Source organism: Rhipicephalus sanguineus, chromosome 4, assembly GCF_013339695.2.
Source record: "Rhipicephalus sanguineus isolate Rsan-2018 chromosome 4, BIME_Rsan_1.4, whole genome shotgun sequence".
NCBI lineage: Eukaryota > Metazoa > Arthropoda > Arachnida > Ixodida > Ixodidae > Rhipicephalus > Rhipicephalus sanguineus.
This window is the reverse complement of record NC_051179.1, coordinates 178,644,765-178,666,619: the sequence shown is the minus strand read 5'-3', so window position 1 is coordinate 178,666,619 and position 21,855 is coordinate 178,644,765. Positions and strand designations below refer to the sequence as shown.

Below are 21,855 nucleotides of genomic sequence, written 5' to 3'. Positions count from 1 at the left end.
GGCTCTTGATGGGTTAGCTACGTAGCATTACCCCCGGCGGTAAAAGCGCCGTCTCGGTGCGCTTTAACCATGTTCTTCAGAAGGAGGGCGGTATTGTTTTAGCCGACTGACGTGCACTACGTCACTGGGCGTGTTTGCAGGCGGGCTACTCTCGGAAACGGGAACGATCTCGTAGGTGACGTCCGTTACCTGGCGGACGATACGGTACGGACCCATGTAGCGGGATAACAACTTCTCGGACAGGCCAACACGACGAACCGGGCACCACAGGAGAACTAGGGAGCCAGGCGAGAAACGAACGTCGACATGCCTGCTGTCGTAGAGGGTCTTCTGGGCTGCTTGTGAAGCCGACAGCCTAGAGCGGGCTATCTGACGCGCGTGGTCGGCACGAGCGATAGCATCCCGTGCGTATTCGCTCGGCGGAGATGTAGTAGCCGGAAGTAGGGTGTCCAGTGGTAACGTCGGATCACGGCCATAGAGCATATAAAAAGGTGAGTAACCGGCGGTATCATGACGCGATGAATTGTAAGCGAAGGTCACGTGAGGTAGCGCCAGGTCCCAGTCATGGTGGTCAGATGAGACATACATGGAGAGCATGTCCGTGAGAGTGCGATTTAGGCGCTCGGTGAGGCCATTTGTTTGGGGATGGTAGGAAGTGGTCAACTTGTGCTGCGTTGAGGAAGAGCGTAAAAGATCATCAATGACTCGTGACAAAAATGCGCGGCCACGATCGGTGAGCAGTTGACGAGGAGCGCCATGGTGTAGAATGACGTCGTGGAGCAAAAAGTCGGCAACGTCAGTAGCAGTGCTGGTGGGGAGCGCTCGAGTGATGGCGTACCTGGTCGCATGGTCTATAGTGTGGGAGAGCACGCGCGCCCATTTCCTTTCCTTAAGGCAGGCGCGATCGGGAACTGACAGCGGGAGCGAAGGAACCACTAGGAGAGGAGCACAGTCGCCCTTTCCGGACAACCCCTTCTTTCCCGCTACTCCTCGCGCTAATCCTCGCATCCCGGCTCGCGGGAAAGGGAACTCGCCCTGCGAGGGAATCAACCCTCGCGGTGGGGAGGGACACGGGAGGTGAACAAAACTGCCGACCAGGCAGAGAGACGCTCTCTGGTGCCCTGCTGACCTACGAAGGAACATCTCACCGCCCCGAGACCCGCGAGCCGATCATCGACCGAAGGTGTAAGCCATACCCTTTGTTTTTCTACGAGAGCGGACTATCCCTCTACGCGACATTTACGCGTTATTGCTAACGTAGCAATAAAGTGTTGTTTGTTGTGCTAGCCTGTTGCCTTATTCGCCCGAACCCGTCGTAGCTGCGATGACGCGCGCTACGGGAAGGGGACGTTGACACGGTACGACTATTTGCGGCTGGGACCGGAGCTAGGCTTCTGCACCAGCCGTACGTAGAGCGGACCCCTCATCTGGCGCCCAACGTTAACGAATTTGGCAACGCGGCTAGTTTTGTGGACGCGAGCGACTACCGACGCTCCGTCAACGTAGGACAACGGGCATGTCTGAATTCCAGGATTTGTTCATGTTGTCTGATGTCGCGTCGCAGAATGTCGATCCTATGGCTAACGCGGGGGCATTGTTTGGACTTTCCGACAGCGTAAATTTTGGTTGTTTCACGCGGGACAACCAAGGTGTTGCAGCGACCGCGTTAGGAGAGATTAGGCCTACGACGGAGAGCGCCACGCCGGGCACCCCGTCACCTCGCGACGCGAACAGCGAGATGCCACCACATGTTGCTTCGGCACAAGCCGCAGATGTGGTCGCGTCTTCGGGCAATAGTGTGCCCTCGAGCGAGGTACTCTTGCAGAATGCGCTGTCAGTTATGCAGAGCTTAGCCAGCGCATTGCAAAACACAGCGCAGCCTCCTTCGCAAAGTGCGGGACCACGTGTCAAGGTAGACATGCCTACCTACAGTGGCTACCACGACTGCAGGAGCGCGAATGAGTATCTCGACCGACTGCTCTACTATCAGCAAGCAATGGGGCTTCCCGACGCCGAACTTCTCGCGCGTGTGGTCCCGGTGTCGCTGACAGAGCAAGCGGCCCGATGGTTCCGACTGACCGGACATCGTGCCCGCACGGTAGAAGAGTTCCGCGAGAGCTTCCGCGACGAATTCCTTCCGGCGAATTACGAGTGGCGTTTGAGGAGGGAGTTGGAGCTACGCACACAGCATCCGGACGAATCCTTGCTGGAGTACGTACGGGCGATGGACGAACTGTATCGCCTCGCTAACCCTCTCGCCACCAACGCGGAGAAAGTCGAGCGCGTTACACGGCAAGCGCACCCGACTTTTGCGGCTCACTTCAGGGGATGCAAGTTCGCAGACCTAGAAGAGCTCGCCGCCGAAGCGAAGCGCATACAAGGGGACATCCTCGCGGCGCGAGCGTATCGCCCGCCTCCACCCGCAGCGCAGTCACTCGAGCCTCGCTGCGCGTGGAACGGTGGCGCGGTCGGTTCAGAGGCGTTTAGGGGTAACGCGTCAGCATCGTTCGCTGATGAGCACGTACCGCGCGGTTGGGAACTGTCAGACCGCGCTTTGGACCCCTACGCTTACGCGCTTCGTACGGCCCGTGCTGCGCCTGCACGTGACATTCCGCGGCAGGAGCACGTGGTCGAGACGAGCCCAGACGAGCGGCGCAACGCGGAGCGAGGCCCGCCGGATCGTGGCGACGAGCGCCCGGCACGGCGTGGTTTCCGCGGTCCTTGCTACCGGTGCGGCGCACCGGGGCACATCGCCCGCGAATGCGGCCGCACGCCGGGTCAGGAGCGAACACGCGGTTCGGGAAACGGACGACGCCGCCGGTGAACCACGTCGGGCACCGCGCGGCGATCAGTAGTCCTACCGATGCGCTCGGATCACTAGCACCTACAGTCTGTCGCGCAGGTGATGCCGTAGACTCGCCCGCACCGTTAATCGAGTTAACGATAGCTCGAAAGAAGTTTGTAGCACTTTTGGATACTGGGGCAAGCGCTTCATTATTTGGGGACGAGGTGTTGCACCATCTCTGCGAGAACAATATCCGCTTGAGACAAAGCAACACCACCTTCCGCCTTGCTTCGGGCACAGCGCAATCGAGCGGTGCGGCTAGACTTGTGATCCGCTGGGAAAGACGCGTGAGGCGACAACGCTTTGTCCATCTTCCCGGGTTGTCAATGCCTCTAATCCTGGGTCGAGACTTTCTCGCCAAGTCAGGGATTGTCATTGACATTGCAAGAGGGGGTTACCGAGAGCGCGACGGCGACGCGCTAAAGCTTTTCTCGAAAGCACCCGCATTGACAACGGCATGCCAATCGCAGGGAGCAGCGCGAGTGAGAGAGGAGGAAAGCGCGCGGAGTAAGCTAGTAACCCCGCCAGAACAATGTGCCGCGGTACAGGGAAGGTCAGTGCACCCGCTTTTGGCAGATGCACACAGCATGCCAGAAAGGGAAAAGGTGCACCTGTCGTCGCTGTTGTACGAGTACGACGCGATTTTCACTGACCGCCCGGGCCGCACTACGCTGGTCAAGCACACAATCGACACGGGTGACGCACGACCTTGGAAATGCAATCCCCGACCGATTAGCTTGGCTAAGCGGAAAGCACTTGACGCCGCCTTGGACGAACTCATCGACACAGGCGTGGTCGAAAGGTCAAACAGCCCATGGGGTTTCCCGGTGGTTCTAGTTCCAAAGAAGGATGATACATATCGCCTTTGTGTAGACTACCGCAGGCTGAATGAGGTTACGAAGAAGGACGCATACCCTCTTCCATCCATTTCATCGTTAGTATCCAACCTAGGCGGGGCGAAGTACTTTACGACGCTCGATGCTAGTCGTGGATATTTTCAGGTCGAAATGGACGAGCGGGACAGAGAGAAGTCAGCTTTCACATGCCACAGGGGACTTTTTCAATTTAGGAGAATGTCTTTTGGCTTGGTGGGGGCTCCCGCTACTTATCAGAGGCTAATGGACCAAGTTCTGGGAGATGCAAAGTGGCAGCACGCCCTCGCATATCTAGACGACATAGTGGTTTACTCGAAAACGTTCGATGAGCACTTGCGCCACTTAAGAGACGTTCTAGAAAGGCTGAGGTCTGCGGGCATCACTCTGAACCCGAACAAAGCTCAGATAGCGGCGACCCGAATAACATTGTTGGGATTCACGCTTGACGAGGGTCGCATTTTGCCGAATAAGGGTAAGCTTGAAGCGATAGTCAGCTATCCGTCGCCGAAAGACATCGGCGAGCTGAGGCGCTTTCTGGGGATGGCGAACTTCTATCGCCAATTCATTCCAGACTGCGCGACAGTGCAGGCGCCTTTGACAAAGCTCTTGAGGAAAGGCGAGCGTTGGGCTTGGGGTCAAGAGCAGGAGGCCGCACTGCGTCGCCTCACTAAGTTGCTGGCTAACACGGCTGAACTGCAGCTACCCGATTTGAACAGGGAGTTTGTGATTCAAACAGACGCAAGCGACCTGGGCTTAGGAGCAATTCTGCTTCAGGAGCATGGAGGTGCCCTCCGACCGATTGCGTTCGCGAGCCGTTCGTTGACGCCGGCGGAGAGGAACTACTCGGTAACAGAGAAAGAGTGTCTCGCGATAGTTTTCGCTCTCCGTAAGTTTGACTATTACATCGACGGAGTGGCGTTTGTTATTGAGACGGACCACATGGCGCTCACGTGGTTGAGGCGCTTGAACGAACCAAGCGGCCGCCTGGCTCGTTGGGCATTGCTTCTGCAGCGTTACGACTTCACCGTACGCTACCGCAAGGGCAAGAACAATGCCGCGGCCGACGCACTATCGCGTACTCCAGTCCGTCACGAGACTGACCCGGAACGGACTGTGAGCGAGACACTCGAAGTAGCGCTAACGGAAACAGTAGAACAAACGTCAGTTCAAGGCACGAGCGTGAACCACGTAGAGGCTGTTGTTAGCGCGGGGATTGTTTTCAGCAGAAGGGAGCTGTTAGAAGCTCAGCAGAAAGATCCGTTTTGTCGAAAGGTGTTCGACGGGCTCCGGGAGCCGGGTGGCGAGGCCACCGCGCACACGGGGGCAGCTGGTATTGCTGTCGGTGCGGAGCGCTCGGCAACAGCTGGTAATGCTGTGAGCGCGCTGGATTCTTATCTGCTGGATTCTGATGGCGTCCTGCTGAGGTACATCCCATCCGACGATGACACAAGTGAGTCATTCAAGGTCGTTATACCGCGCAAGTTGAGAGGAGCACTGCTTCGCTACTTTCATGACTCGTGCATTGCTGGGCATGCGAGCGGCCCTAAGACTTATGCTAAGTTGTGTCGCCTCGCTACCTGGCCAGGCATGAAGCGGGATGTGATTCGTTACGCCCGTTCATGCCACGTGTGCCAAAGCGTCAAGCCCCGAGGCGGACGACCGCCCGGCCTCATGCAGCCGATCAACAGCCAGACTCCCTGGCAAATCGCGGCATGTGACGTAATGGGACCGTACCCCACAACTCCTAGCAGAAACAAATTCTTGCTGGTGATCACGGATCACTTCACTAAGTGGGTAGAACTTTTCCCCCTTAGAAAGCTGACGGCTCGTGTGATCTTGGATAAGTTGATGGAGGTTTTCACCAGGTTTGGTTTCCCTGAGCAGTTGATAACAGACAACGCGTCTTATTTTACTGCGAAGGTGTTTGTTGACACGTGCGCCGCGCTTGGCATTAAGCACAAGAAAACAACCACCTACCATGCTCAGTCGAACCCCACGGAACGAGTTAATCGCAACATCAAGCACATGCTTGTCGCGTTCTCTGAAAGGCACAAGGACTGGGATACCTACCTTCCAGAGATCGGGTTTGCGTTGCGATCGACTGTGAACCGCTCGACTGGGTATGCGCCTTCTTTTCTAAACCTGGGGAGAGAACTGCCGAATCCGATGGAGACTGTACTCGCGGATCGCAGTGGAGTGCCAGTGGCGTCATCAGCACGAGCTGAATACGCAGCGCAGTTGCGCGAGAAGCTAGCGGAAGTTTTACGTAAAGCACGCAGTAATCTCGGCACTGCTAGGGCACAACAGAAGGCGCAGTACGACCGCTCGCATCGGAACGTACACTACGAAGTGGGCGATCTGGTGCTGCGACGCCATCATGTTCTTAGCGACGCTAGCAAACAGTTTGCAGCCTCGCTGGCACCGAAATGGTCCGGGCCGTACCGAGTGCGAGAGAAGGTTTCCTCGCTTGTTTATCGGCTCGCGAACATGAAAGGCAAACCGAGCGGCGGACCAGTGCACGTATGCGACTTGAAACGTTACGTGTCACGGGAGGAGCATGGGGACGACTATCAGTCCCCCTCCGAGCCGCGGCCGGCGGCTGGGAACGCTCGAAACCGAGTGAAGAGCCCCGAGCCGCGGTACTTCTTGCGAAACAGGCGGAGACAACTGTAGTGTCGAAGGTCGACACTAGGTGACTTTAGTTATGTTCAACTGTCATCAAGAGATGGCGCCACCTCTGACATATATAAATACGACTGTCACCGGAATAAAGGAGTCTTGTGTGGCATGGGTTGAGTGTGTTCGTTGTCCTCAGTCGCGCCGTGTTGCCGACACTACAATCTGGCGACGAGGTTTTCGATCACACCGCGATGGCTTCCGCCGCGCTTTCGCCGCCGCCCCCCTTTCTCGCCGCCCCGGGCACTCCAGCCATACCATGGACCCGCTGGATACGCCTCTTCGAGAATTTTCTTCTCGCGTCTGGAGCGGCCGACCTGCCTGCGCCCCGCCGTCGAGCCCTGCTGTTGCACTGCCTGGGCCCGGAAGGACAACGTATTTTCGATGCGCTTCCACCGACGCCCACCGCACCCCAGCTACCGACGACTGAGCCGTTGGCCGCCGCCGCTACCTCAACCGGTGAAGTCAAAGACCGTGGCGTGCCCTCCAAGCAAGAAGCAGCAGCGACGAGTCTCCCAGACGTATACGACGCGGCCCGCGAGATTCTGGAACGACATTTCACCGGCGCGCGCAACATTCGCCTAGAACGACATCACTTCCGAGAGCGCCGTCAGCTACATGGTGAGTCCATCCCCGACTTCGCCCTCGCGCTTCGTGAACTGGCAGCCTCTTGCGATTTCGCCGAGCAAGCCAACGATAATATGTGCGATCAGTTCGTTACCGGAGTTGCATCCCCGCAGTTGCGATCACGGTTGCTCTTGGAAGGTGACACATTGACGTTCGACCGTGCCGTTGAAATTGCGCTACTCAGCGAGCGAGCCCAGCTGCAGTCGGAAGCTTTTTCTAATTCCGTTGAGCGCATCACACGCCAACATCCACGTCAGTATGACGCTTCCGAACAAAACACGCGCGATAGTCGCCGGTACAGCAACGAGGCACGCCCCCTTTATCAGAGCCGCCCTAGCTTGCCGCACGCTCGTCAAACGAGCTCGCCATCTTCAGATACCAACGCTGCCGATGCTCAGTACAGCAAAAATACGCAGGCTTGTGGTAATTGCGGCACACGTCACTGTGAACCGACGGCATGCCCCGCTCGCGGTAGAACCTGCTTCGCATGCGGCCGCCGTGGCCACTTTATGCGAGTGTGTCGTAGCTCACGCAGAGGACAACGACCACTTCGCATTGCAAGGTGGACTGCTCGGTTGCTGCGTTACAACTTCGTTGTACAGTTCCGGCGTGGGGAACACAACAAAGTAGCAGACGCTTTGTCCCGGCTTCCTGTCCCAGACACAGAAGACGGCCTTAAGATTGAAGAAGAAATAGTGTCCATCGTAACGTCTTCAGTCCATATCAATGATCTCCGTATTGCCACAGCCGAGGATTGCAAGCTCCAGCAGGTTGCACAATGCGTTCAGGCTACATGGCCAACCAAGAAAACATTGTCACCTGAACTAAGACCTTACTATGAGGTGCGAGAGGAACTGTCAGTAGTGGACGGCCTGTTGATGCGCTCAGAACGCGTTGTAGTTCCAGCCAAGCTCACAGCTACATTTGTTCAACTAGCCCATGAATCACACCCGGGAATAGTGAAGACAAAGCAACGTCTTCGCGAAAAGTACTGGTGGCCAGGTCTGGACAAGCAGGTTGAGAGTGCTATCCACAGCTGCGCAACCTGCCAAGCTGCAGACAAGAGTGTTAAGAGCTACCCCACTCCACTGCAGCCAGTAGCTCTTCCCGACCGGCCTTGGAGCAAGATAGCTATTGATGTTGTTGGGCCATTTGAGCGTGCATCAGCTGACTGTCGTTTTGTCATCTCTGTAGTCGATTACTTCTCAAAGTGGCCGGAAATAGCTTTCTGTCGTGAAGCCTCCTCCCGTACAGTGCTTGACTTCCTCTTGTCGATATTTGCACGGGAAGGCTATCCGGTTGAACTCGTCTCGGATCACGGACCACAGTTTACATCTCAAGAATTCGAGTCCTTTCTTCAAGACAGAGGTATCAGGCACAGCTTTTCGGCTGTATATCACCCCCAAGCCAACGGACAGGTCGAAAGGTTTAACCGTGTCCTCAAATCATACATTCAGTTGGCAATACTGGAGCAGCGCCCAATAAAAAATACTGTTACAGAGTACTTGGGAATCTACAGAGCCACTCCTCACAGTACCACTGGACTCTCTCCGGCAGTGCTTCTACATAGCCGGCACATGAGGACATCCTTGGACGTCATTGGCTACCCCACTGCAAACTTCTTCGCAGATCCCGCTCAGGAGATGTCCTCACTTCGGAAGAGGGTGAAAGAGCGCCAGCTTAAAAGCAAGGATTATGTTGACCGACGGAGAGCTGCCCGAGTACCCAAGTTCCAAGTTGGAAAGTACGTGAGGGTCAAGAAGCCAGTCCCTGGTCCAAAAGGCACTCCCACTTTTGGACCTCCTTTGAAAATTCTCAAGCGAATAGGACGCTGGTCCTTCTGCCTGGAAGATGGTCGCACGTGGAATGCCTCTCAATTGACTGCAGTTCCCAAGGAAGCCCTGCCGCACCATGCGCTAATATGGAATGACAAAGGACACTCCCACGACACCGTGCGAAGTCCACCGACGCCTGGCAGACCGACTCTCTCCTCTGACCTTCACCAGCACCCTGCTCCTAATGATGATGATCGTGATGGTGATAGTGCTCCAGTGTATGGTGATGGTGATAGTGCTCCAGTGGATGGTGATGGTGATAGTGCTCCAGTGAATGGTGATGGTGATTGTGCTCCAGTTGTTGGCACCGAACCGGCTGGTGAGCCACCACCTCTTCGTAGGTCCGCAAGAAACCGAAGACAACCCACGAGATTTCAGGACTATGTATAATATACCATGATGTGAACATTGACTCTTTTTGTGATTATTTTTGTGTAAATATGTATATATTTAGGGAGGAGTAGATGTAGTGTCGAAGGTCGACACTAGGTGACTTTAGTTATGTTCAACTGTCATCAAGAGATGGCGCCACCTCTGACATATATAAATACGACTGTCACCGGAATAAAGGAGTCTTGTGTGGCATGGGTTGAGTGTGTTCGTTGTCCTCAGTCGCGCCGTGTTGCCGACACTACAACAACTCTGCATGTTGGATAAGCAAAAGGGAAATAGGTGCCGCCGGGACGGCTCGGAGAGGAGACCGCCTCCTCACGGCGAGCCCACACTCACATTCAGTCGTTGTCGCAGCCCCACCACCACCGGCAAACATCGCCATGGACGCCTGACTGGAGGTCGACTGGTACATCCCACTGCCACTTCCATGCTACCCCATCGCCTCACCGCCCGGCCTCCACACAAGAGGCCCGAAGACCAATGCCAACCCAACTGGGAGAGCCAGCTGCCTGGGGGCCGCAGCCACCAGGACGTGCCAGGGTTGTGTGGACACCCCGATGGCCTATGCTCCCTCAAGGCCACGGCGCAGCACGCCGAAAACCCCGAGCCCCGCCAGACCGGAGGAGCCCGAACCATGCTGGAGAGGCCGCCCGGAATGAAACGCTTCGCTGACTCGCTCCTCTCAATCACCTCCAACGACCAGAGAGGCGGGGCCCAAGGAGACGCGGTCCGGACCACGGGGCTGCAGGAGCAGGCCAGACCTACCGCAGCAGTGATGGCGGAGGCGACGACTGGGGAAGCCATGACGCAAGGTGGCACGGCAGCGAAGACCGCAACGAGGCCGGTGGTGGCTACTTCGGAGGCAGCGGCGACGCCAGTGGGGGCACCGGCGACACCCACGGCAGAGGGCCGACCGCAGGAGGGCACGGACCTGGACCGATCCATCCTAGCCTTTCTCGATGAGGAATAACAAAATATTACCTCATGGTGCAGTCTCTGTCGTCCGAGGGCTTTCTTAAGGGGAGGAGGATGTGGGAGAGCACGCGCGCCCATTTCCTTTCCTTAAGGCAGGCGCGATCGGGAACTGACAGCGGGAGCGAAGGAACCACTAGGAGAGGAGCACAGTCGCCCTTTCCGGACAACCCCTTCTTTCCCGCTACTCCTCGCGCTAATCCTCGCATCCCGGCTCGCGGGAAAGGGAACTCGCCCTGCGAGGGAATCAACCCTCGCGGTGGGGAGGGACACGGGAGGTGAACAAAACTGCCGACCAGGCAGAGAGACGCTCTCTGGTGCCCTGCTGACCTACGAAGGAACATCTCACCGCCCCGAGACCCGCGAGCCGATCATCGACCGAAGGTGTAAGCCATACCCTTTGTTTTTCTACGAGAGCGGACTATCCCTCTACGCGACATTTACGCGTTATTGCTAACGTAGCAATAAAGTGTTGTTTGTTGTGCTAGCCTGTTGCCTTATTCGCCCGAACCCGTCGTAGCTGCGATGACGCGCGCTACGGGAAGGGGACGTTGACACGGTACGACTATTTGCGGCTGGGACCGGAGCTAGGCTTCTGCACCAGCCGTACGTAGAGCGGACCCCTCAATAGCAACGGCGACCCACTTGTTGCCAGAGTTGGACTCAGGAAAAGGGCCGAGAAGGTCTACACCAACACGGAAGAAAGGTTCGGTAGGGATGGAGATCGGGTGAAGGAGTCCAGCAGGGGGTGCGGCAGGACGCTTCCGACGTTAGCATTTATCGCAGGAGGCCACGTAACGTCGAACGGACCGGGCGAGACCGCGCCAAAAGAAGCGGCGCCGGACACGGTCGTACGTGCGAGATATGCCCAGGTGGCCGGCAGTGGGCTCGTCGTGAAGCTCATGCAGGACCGTTGAACGCAAATGTTTAGGCACGACGAGAAGGAACTCGGGGCCATCGGGCAGAACGCTACGACGGTACAGCGTGCCATTCACGAGGACGAACATGCGGAGTGACGCGTCGTTAGGGGCAGATTCGAGACGGCTAATGAGTGATCGCAAGGAAGCATCGCGACGTTGTTCTTCACCAATCTGAAGAAACCGAGACATGGACATGACGCTGGGGCTAGGCTGGATGACCGATCCGTCTGGCTTTTCAACAGGGTAACGAGACAAGCAATCGGCGTCCAGATGGAGGCGTCCAGACTTGTAGGCAACTGAGTAGGAGTACTCCTGAAGACGCAGCGCCCACCGGCCAAGTCGTCCAGTAGGGTCCTTCAGTGAAGAAAGCCAACAGAGCGCGTGATGATCTGTTACGACGCGGAATGGGCGGCCATACAAGTAAGGGCGGAATTTTGAAACCGCCCAGACAAGGGCAAGGCATTCACGTTCTGTTATAGAGTAGTTGCGTTCAGACTTCGAGAGGAGCAGACTTGCGTACGCAATAACACGATCAGTGCCCCGCTGAGTTTGGGCCAATACTGCACCGATGCCGTGACCACTAGCGTCTGTGCGCACTTCTGTAGGAGCATCTGGGTCAAAATGTGCAAGAATAGGTGGTGTCGTTAGTGCGGTGATTAGCTGAGAAAAGGCGTCAGCTTGGAGAGGACCCCAACAAAACAGGACGTCTTATTTGAGAAGGTCAGTGAGTGGGCGTGTGAGTGCCGCAAAGTTTTTCACGAAACGGCGGAAGTACGAGCACAGGCCCACAAAACTGCGAACATCATGGACAGAGCGAGGAACGGGGAAGTTCGTTACAGCGCGGACTTTGGCCGGGTCTGGTCGTACACCGGAAGCGTCAACGAGGTGGCCCAACACAGTAATTTGACGAATACCGAAGTGGCACTTCGATGAATTGAGCTGGAGGCCAGCTTGTCGGAATATTGATAGAATGGTCGAAAGGTGTTCAAGGTGTGTGGCGAAAGTGGGTGAGAAGATGATCACGTCGTCCAAGTAACACAAGCACGTCGACCATTTAAATCCTTGAAGCAGCGTGTCCATCATTCTCTCGAAGGTTGCTGGAGTGTTGCAAAGACCGAAGGGCATGACCTTGAATTGGTAAAGACCGTCAGGGGTAACGAAGGCGGTCTTCTCATGATCCATGTCGTCTACATCAATTTGCCAGTAGCCAGATCGGAGGTCGAGAGTTGAAAAGAAGGTGGCGCCATGGAGACAGTCGAGTGCGTCGTCAATACGTGGAAGAGGATACACGTCTTTCTTGGTAATTTTGTTGAGGCTGCCGATAATCGATGCAGAAACGCCAGGAACCGTCTTTCTTCTTTACTAATACCACGGGGGAGGCCCAAGGGCTAGACGATGGTTCGATTATGTCTTTCGCTAGCATTTTGGCCACTTCTTTTTGAATCACTGCTCGCTCTGATGCAGACACGCGGTAAGGCCGACGGTGGATGGGCGCAGAGTCACCTGTGTTAATGCTACGTAGCTATATCATGACGGCATCACAAATTTTGGCGATCTATGATGTCATGATAACATCATGTGGCGATGTCATCACAGGACGATGATTTTTTGCATTAGTCACGTTGAAGCCGCCGACACGGGCGGCCGACGGTTAGTTTTTGCGTTTGATTAGGCATCTAAGGCTTTCGCCTTAAAAATTGTACCTAACCTATCGAGTTCCCGTTACCAAAAATTATAGCTTTCACGTTGTACAAGATATCTCACTCAGGTAATTTTCCTGTATGTGATGCCAATTTTTCCGTTAATTTACCAAAAGCCGGCGAGAACACACAAGAAACACATCCACTTGGGCGTAAAGTGCAAACAGCGAATCGGCGCCAAATGGCCTTGAACCGGTGAGCTTCATCGGAGAGCGCAACGTACGTTTTTTCCTCTCAGCTAGCGGACTCTTACGACAGAAGGCGCGTCAGTGCTATGCCCTATTCCGTGACTTTTTAGGACGCTCAAGAAAGCGCAGTTTTGCCTCCTTAATAATTCTTACTCTGTGGCCTAGGGTTCACGATTAAAATATTGTGTGTTCCCCAGCTCAAGTCTAGATTAGAACATCAGGTCCAGTGGCTTTTAAATTTCAGACTCCCACATTCGGCTATGACCTCGGTGGCACAAACTTTGCTGCAAAAGTTAAAACGTAGCAGTAATACCAAGCTGGGTGAGCAGGATTTCCAAACAGTGCACCTTGTTCTAGCAAGTGGGTCCCGACCTAAAGAAGGTGGTGACCTGTTATGTTTTCCACACAGAGAAACCTGGTTCACCTAATCACCCTAATCACAAGATGTGCAGTGCGGATGTTAAGAATACAACAGGCTACCCGCAGATTGCTCCACTGCAGTTGTCTACCAGGCACCCCTAAGTTGTGGGATAACCTACTGTAAAATGCCGAGCAAGTGCCCCCCCTACAGTGAAGGATAATCCGACCAGATTTGGTGGGGGGGGGGGGGCGCTTGCTCGGTCCCAGACTGAAATTCAACATGGCGGTGGGAGAGCTGCTAAAAATAAAAAATGACCATAGCTGTTTCTAGTGAAATGCTTTATTTATTTACTGTTTTTATTCCCCCTTGTCACTGTCAAACTCGTCAAACGACTCCCTAGAGTTGGATGCAAAAGTTAAGTCCGCACACTCGGCCTGCAGAGACCTGCGGTCTTCTGGTGGTACATCGCCGACACCAGAGAGCCTGACGTGCAGCGCACCATCCTCCGAACCATCTAGTGCATTGGATATGCCACGCCCGGTGAATGATCGAGTCACCATTTCTACCGAAACGGCTGCCCAAGCCTGGGATACGAAGCACAGGACATCTTGCCAGTACAGTTTTCGGAGGTTGCCCTTCGGCGTCCGCTCGTATTTCCTCATGAACGTACACGGGGGCGTTTGCTCGGTCATTGGTGCATATTTCAGATCTCCAGAAAAAGGGAGGGGGGTGCTTGCTCGGGTGGGGGTGCTTGCTCGGGTGGGGGTGCTTGCTCGGGTGGGGGCGCTTGCTCGGCATTTTATGGTATGTTGGTCAAGATTACTTCTGTATGTGTAATCCTGGCATTTAGGTAGCATGCAAAAGTTGACAGAAGCCAGCCGTCAGCTGTTAAAAAGATTGTGTGCTGCATGATGCCAACATTCTACATTTGCTGCTGCAATGGACACGAGTGGCACCGACTAACATTCCCAGAACTAACTAAGAAAGTGAATGGGGAAATGACCACCACTGCAATTCAGTACGTAAAGTATTGCATGTGTAATCCAAAGGCTGTGGGTTTTGTCCACACTGGAGCATAGTTGTTTTTTCATCCACTTTAATTCATAAGTACCACACTTGGATTAAAAACTGCAAGTAAGACCCTGTTGGCTTCACATAAATTATGCATGACATTTGATGTCACTGAATCTTGCAAATGTCGCAATACAGTGAGAAGCAGTACACAAGTCCAGGGTGTGGACTTGTGAAATAGCATGTCGTGACAAGTGCACCAACGGAGATGACCAAGTTGTGCTGCATTCCCAAAGCTAATGCGAAAGAAGGTCAGATGTACTGAGACTACAGGTGACAACTGTAACTTGAGCATACTCACCTCCAGGAGTGAGTCGTTGGGCTGCTCTTCCAACTTCTCGCCATCTTCGACTGGAGAGCCTCCTCCGCTTGCACTGTTGCTGCCTAGAAGGACATCGTGGATGCTCTGGCCAGTCTTCTGTTCCCACAGGTGTATCCGGTCCCAAAGAACCTGCAAGTGCACACAACACTTCTTCCCTAAGAACCACTGCCAACTCTCCATCTGCACAGGGAACACACACTTGGCAGTGATCAGAAACGCTGGTGCTAAGACAGTAATATACAGCAGAACCCTGCTGACACGTTTCTGAAGGTAAACGCAAAAGCCGAGAAACAGGGAAAGCGAAAAAGATATTTAGTGGTAAAGAATTTCATCTGAATGCTTACTGTGCAACGTGAAAAAACTGTGCAACGTTGCCTGGTGCGCTTACTCATGCCCAAGCAGCACGAAAAGTTTTTTGAGCACCTGCAGTGTCATATACTTTCAATAAATATAGTGTTGGCACGGCCAACAGCTGGCGAGCAATCACTTTCGGAGATACCTTTGTGAGATTGTCACCAAATGCGTCGGCGTCTCTGAGTGATAATGTAGCACTGTTGGCATAGTGTCGGACTACCGTGGCTCGTCGTAGACAGTTTAACGCCTCGCAAAAGTGAAAGTACACCCGAAAGCGATCGTCGAAGAAAATGACCCCTGCTCCACCAACTCTTCATCACTGGTGCACGCATTGGCGCACTCAGCCACGATCTAGCCCACGAATAGAACCATGGAGCTGAGAGAATTGTCACCCACAGAAATTTAATCAACGTATGCAATTCTTTTGGCACCAACAGTCGCAGGCGTGAAAGACCTAAGAACACGCAACATGACCAGCACGGCAAGTCTGACCGCAAACCGCACGAACTCATCCGACAAATAATGATGATGAGTAGAGACCGGAATTTAGGTAAATGCCTATTTTGTTCCTTGCGTTCCTATCATGCCACTTTGATATATGAGCATGAATTATAGGTTAAAAAGGGCTTTCATGGTGTTTTTATAGTGCCTATAAATGCCTATTTCTAGTGTTTGTGCCTAAATTCCTATAACTGCCTATAAATTGCAGTAGTACGGAAAGCCGAGCTAGTTGGTACGAATGCAGTGCTTGTATCGTCTCTCTTGCCCGTGTGCCTGTGTTCTTTGAGCTATTGCACTATGCCTATAAATGCCTATTTTCAGAATCGGTGCCTATATGAACATAATTTAACCTCAAATTTTTCGCTTTCGAGTGCAGTTTGAGCATGTCATTCATGTTACCCAGCAACAATTGACCTTTCGGAACTCTATGTGGTACAACCTAGCCCTCTAGTTCAACCAACTTCCGAAAAACAACCGCTAGCAATGGTGAAATGGGCCACCTTACACCGCTGTGCTGACATGGCGCGAGCGGTTGGAGGAGGACAAGGAGGAGACAAGGAAAAGACACTATTTCTGCAACCCTAAACGGGAGCACGTCTCAGCGTCTGCAGGGGAATGGGGAGAGGGACATAAAGATGGGAAGAGGAGAGAAGAAGACGAGAGTAGCGTCCATGACGGCGGCTTCTACAGCCGGTTGTCCAGTCCAGTGCCCCAAGGAATTGAATAACCTCCTTCAAGGCCTGGGTGCGGCGGTGGGCAGGGAACAGGAGGTCCCGCTGTGCAGCCGCCCGAAGGCGGAGAACGAATGCGAAACCATGGAGTGCCGTAAGGAAAAGGAGAGTGCAGATTAAAAGAAAAAAAAAATGCGATATGCACGCGACTTTTGTTTTGTTCGTAATTTACTTCTTAAAGGGCCCTTCACCAGATCATATGAGAAATTCTAGTTAGACACTGGAAATGTGTCCAATGAAGAGCGTTGTACCACAACAATTTTTCAAATTGGTTAATTACGAGCCGCGAGACCATGATGCGAGGAGGCAAGCTTGAAACCCTTGCCACTCTCCCCGTGTAGCCTTTGCAAGCCAAATTCCTTCCCTGCCCTTTTCGCTATCGGAGCAACTCTGAGCCGGAGCATCACATGATGCAGAAGCATCAACACGTCATGCGCATGCAAGGTCACATGCGCATGATGTGCCCGAGCCAGCTTATCCACGCGACCAGTGTTGTGTACTGCCTGTTTCTGCAGGATGGATCCCTCAGTGCGCGCGCGTTTGGAGAGGCTGGCATGGATCATGTATCCATACTGCGATACACGGCCTCGCACTACTGGAACTGCTGTAAGGGACAATGAAGGAAAAACGCGCCAAGCGTTGTCAGGAATGGCACCGGCACTATGAGGGAACGGCGAGAACAAGAATGCATGCGAATTGGAGGCAGATTAGTCTCGCATCCCGCTGCGATTCGAAGCAAAAGAAGAAAAATGAAAACGCACACAGATTCTGTTTCAGAGTTTTAATATGTCTATAAACTTTCATTGATCTATTCAAGAGCTGACTGCACAAATTACACCTGTCACCTCGAATAATCCTTGCAGTTTCGCATGCTACTGTGAGCTATGTCAGAGCATTAATGTATACGTAGAGGAGCGACATCAGGGCACACATAACTACGCAGGACCATCCCTTCTTGCACCCCCTCCGTGTAGGATCGCGCGCCCGTGAGATGACGGGCAAGCGGTGTTCATTTTGAAATTTCCCCTCTTTCCATGGCACCTAGTGTAGCAGATATTGGCAGACGTGATCGTGGGTGCCCAGCGCATGCATTACACTTGTCAGCTCGAAGTGCTCCAACCTGGTGAGGAGCCTTTTAAGGTGTTTACCGGCAGAAGAGAAATTCCCCCTGCGCGATTAGACCCTGAGGATATGAGGCATCCCTCCCTTCTGGTCTTTTGGCGTTTTGGCTATCTGCTCCTTTGTTGTCCTTCTCAGCCATGCCGAAAAGGAAAAGACACAGGAGTGTGTTTATTCGACTTGACTCACCATGCTAGACAATAAAAGGAGAGACCATGTTCTGCGAACCATGCGAAAGAAAGGACAATTGCATGGCGATGTTCAACTATTTGCGCATTTGTGCCAGGAGGTCCCGATAACAGTCTTCGACATTGGGACCTCCTTATGTATACTAAACACGTGTAATATTTCTGTATTTCTATCAATAAAATTCTGATCATAAACAATAACAGTTTTTGCTTTTCTGCCGCAGATACAAGTCGTGCACGTCTTTCTTTGAAGTTATTTGAATTTATGTAAAAATTTATTGCGCTATATTTAAGATTTTGGAGGCCTATAACGGCATTTTGCCTGCCTAATTTGGGTGCCTAAAACGTGCCTTTTTAGTGCCTAAAAATACGGCCTCTAGTGATGGGGCTCTTCGATTTTCCATTTTCTGGCAGCCCGCTGGCTGCCAGAAACCAGCCAGCGGGTTCCGGTTCTGACAGGAAATGACGTTATATCACGTGGCCTAAAAACTTCTGGCAACCAGAAAGTGGTCGGGAGAAGTAAAATCGAATTTTGGGCTCGCGGCTGGGCGGCTCACAACTGCGTCGTCTTCCCCAACATGCTAGTACAAATTTTGTTAGCTACGATCGCTGGGCTGGTGGCCTTGCTGCACGCACGCAGGCTCCGCAGGCGTCACCAAACCATTGTGTGCGAGGATGAAAATGTCGAAGATCTCGTTGTGTGTCTGCTGATAAGCAGACTGCAACGAGAAGAACGGCATAGAGTTCCGCTGTATGTTGAGAACGTCGTGCCCCGACTGTCTAGAATTACTTGTGCAGCCCTGGTTGAGGAGCTTGAAGCTTCGGCATTTTATCCTCAAGGCCTCCGAGAACGACCGAAGATTTCGGCCAAAAAGACGCGCGCTTCTTGTCGCACTGGCCGAGAGCGGCCGAGGGTCCCGAAGCTTTTGCATTCCGCGGAGACCACGCAAAGATGGTCGCGAGCGCTCATCGTCCCTTTTGGCGTCTGCTAGCCAGAAAACGGCCAGAGAGCCGCCAGACCAAAATCGTCCTGGCGAGTTCTGGCGACCTGCGGGTCGCCAGATGCAGCCAGAGGTCGAAAAACGAATGCCCACCGGAAGTGCGCGCGCGGTGGGCGGAGCAACCAGAGAAAAAACGAATGCGTTCCAGCTGTCTCTGGCAGCCCGCGGGTAGCCAGATGTAGCCAGAAGTGGTAAATCGAATAGGCCCGATGAGTCCACGCAATTAAACAAGCTGCTGCGCAATAGAAACATGGACAAGAAGAGAATGAGGATGGATGCAGTCTTCTGGGCAGCCCTCGGCGCAGTCTTCTGGGCGAAGTCCTCGTCCTCTTTTTGTCCATGTTTCGACTGCGCAGCAGCTTGTTTAATTATGTACGACCAATTCGCAAAGCAACATGCATGAGTCAAGGCCAATACAATGGTGGGAACAAACGCCAATCTCGAAGGCCTTACTTTCGCAAGCGCTAAAATCTAGTTTAAAACCAATTACTTCATATACGCCATCTTTGCAATACAAATCTCGGAGACTATGCTTTTGTTCGCGGCCACCAAAAATGCGTTATGCGTGTCACTTACGCCACTCATGCGGCTAATATCGCAGAAAAATTGCAATAACTTTACTGAACTTCAAACATTAAGCTTGTGTGAATGGTCGAGCACTTCAAATATTCAAACTCGCTTCGGTTTGAGTTTAAATTATTGGAAATTTCAAGTCTTCGAAATGAACGAATAGGTGTATATTGGTCCGCATGTAACCCCCCTGTAAAGGTGGTTTCACTGCAGTGGAGGGATGCTATACAGTGAATACATCTTTCCAGGAAAAATTTGCATTGCTGCGAAGCCCCACTTCAAGGTTAAATAGAGAGAGTGTGAGGAAGTCAGCAGCTAAAATGGCTCAGCTTTTAAACAGGCATGTCTGTACTGTTAGAAAAACATTGTCAACGAAGACTGACTAACTGAGCATGTTTTGATTTTACAGAGTTCTCCCCACATGTTTCACTGAAAAACAAGGCATTTAGGAGCCCATTGTGTTTTAGAGCTGTGCGAATAGGCCTTCCAACCTCCAGAATGGGGCATAGCGCTAACACACATGGACAAGGAAGAGACAACAGGATAGCGCTTGTCCTATTGTCTCTTCCTGGTCCGTGTGTGTCAGCGCTATGCCCTATTCTAAAGCATATAACCAACTAGCCCAAAAAGCCACGATGACAAACTTCCAACCTCGGCCAGAGGGCGCTGCGGCACACGCATTTCGCTGCCTTTCTGGGAAAACCGGTCGCTTGTGTCCCCGCTTTTTGACTGCGTTCTCCCCACAAGTTCACGCGCTGTCGTCTACTCGCCGTGCACATGCAGCCTCATGTGTCGCTTGCTCTGAAAGTTTAAAAAGAATCAGAGGTGGATAAAACATTCTCACGGTGTGAATCTCACCAGAGGAGAGTGGTTGATTGACCACTTTTGCGGGACTTAACAGGTTGTCAAGGACGATGCTGTTTGTGCGAGTGCTACGTGCGTGTCGATGGGACTGTGCAGACTCTGTAATTATGTTACCGGTAAAACGCACATTCATTGCAGCAGTCCTGTCTGCTCGGCGCTTTCAGCAAACAACCACCAGGCTTTCATGTGCGTATATATAGCGTTAGACTTTCGATTGCTTGGATGCCAAGTTTGTCATGTTAAAAATGCCAGAAAACCTCTGCAAGACTGCAGCACAGGCAGCCGACGTGGCCGCTGAGACCACGTGATCCTGCCAAGTATGTCTTGCCAACGGTTGCGCCAGCATTTCCAGTGGTGGGCTAAGCGCCCAATAGTGTATGTCAAGAAATACGCATAAATCACATGTTTAATTGAAAGGTTTGTGGGGTTACTTCAGTATTTACAAGAATTACACACCAACCTCTTAAGATTTTCAGAAAACGAGCCATTTCCTGGCTTTCATGACTTGCTCATTAGTGATACATGAGAAAACCAGCGAAAAAAGACGCGTACACAAAGGAAGGAAGACAAAACTCCACGCTGGACTAGCAAATGACACATAATTGAAAAACACACTGGCCTGAAATAATCAAAACAGGCAACACATGCGCCATGCTCTCAAAGTACAAAAAAAAGGACAAAACACCAAATGTGTCTTAACGTAATGGTTGCATCTCTTTTCGCGGGTTTTCTCAAGTTCAGTATGAAGAACTGGCCCAGAAAGCAGCACTTCTACAGTACATTCACTCATTAAATGTCTGGTAGCCTTTTATACTGCCTGATCACGCGGAGCCCAAAAGTGCCTCGGTCATTTGCTTGTCCTATTGCTGCTGTGCATCCCGGCCCAATACATGTCAGCATCATGGACGTGCAACGCGCGTAATCTTTTCTGCTATGTCTTAAAAAATCCGGACTCTCTGTTCATCAATACAACGTAGTAACACATTTAATCCGGCGCGCCATGTGGTAGCAGCGACCACACCGGCGCACCTCGCTGAAGCCTGATGCGACTACAGTACCACTTGCCGCCTCCACTTACGGTGAAGCCGTGCGACAGAGCCTTCAAACTGAAGTAGTTCTAGAAATGCTGGCCCCTAGCAATGTTTATACAACTTGGTCCTAGGGAGTTAAAGAAATCGGGCGTTGAATGTATTTATCTTCCGGAAGTTTGCATACTTCGAATAGTCAAACTCCAGTGCGAATCGAATAGTGAACACCATTATAAAAATATTCGAAAGTTGGAATATTCGCACACCCCTAGTTTCATCACCCTGTGTCTTGTCATAGCAAAACATAAGGAAGGGAAACCTGCCTTCCACTCTTCCTGTGGCTTGATCTTCACAGCCACAAGGTCCCCGTTGAGGGCCCGGTTCCGGTCACGTAGACCGCCAATATAGATGTCCATCTGACTGTCCTGCAATGCACAAAAACCAGCGGCCAGTTCACAGGTGTGCTGGATGTATTGCATAACAAGAGGGATACGTATGTAAATGCTTTGAGTGCTTAATTAAACAATGTATATGCCAAAGGTACTCCTGCAAGAAATAGTGGTGTGTGTTTGTGAGGCAAAAAATTTGCGTATAGTACGCAGATTTACCCTGCTCTCACACTGCTAGAAAGTTAGGCTGGAGTAGGAAGGTGCGATACAGTGAAACAGGCAGATGCCAATGGCTCAGTTTTGATGCTTGGTTTCATTTTTCCCT

The 21,855-nt window shown here is 52.7% G+C and overlaps 1 protein-coding gene across 1 annotated transcript in view; it reads right to left on the bottom strand.

Annotated features, from left to right (window-relative positions):
- LOC119390932 (DIS3-like exonuclease 2) overlaps positions 1-21,855 on the bottom strand; it is a 167,603-nt gene that overhangs the window by 96,319 nt on the left and 49,429 nt on the right. Inside the window, 2 exon segments of the mRNA XM_037658648.2 lie at positions 14,765-14,914; positions 21,465-21,566. Of these exon segments, the coding sequence (XP_037514576.1) occupies positions 14,765-14,914; positions 21,465-21,566 (252 nt within the window).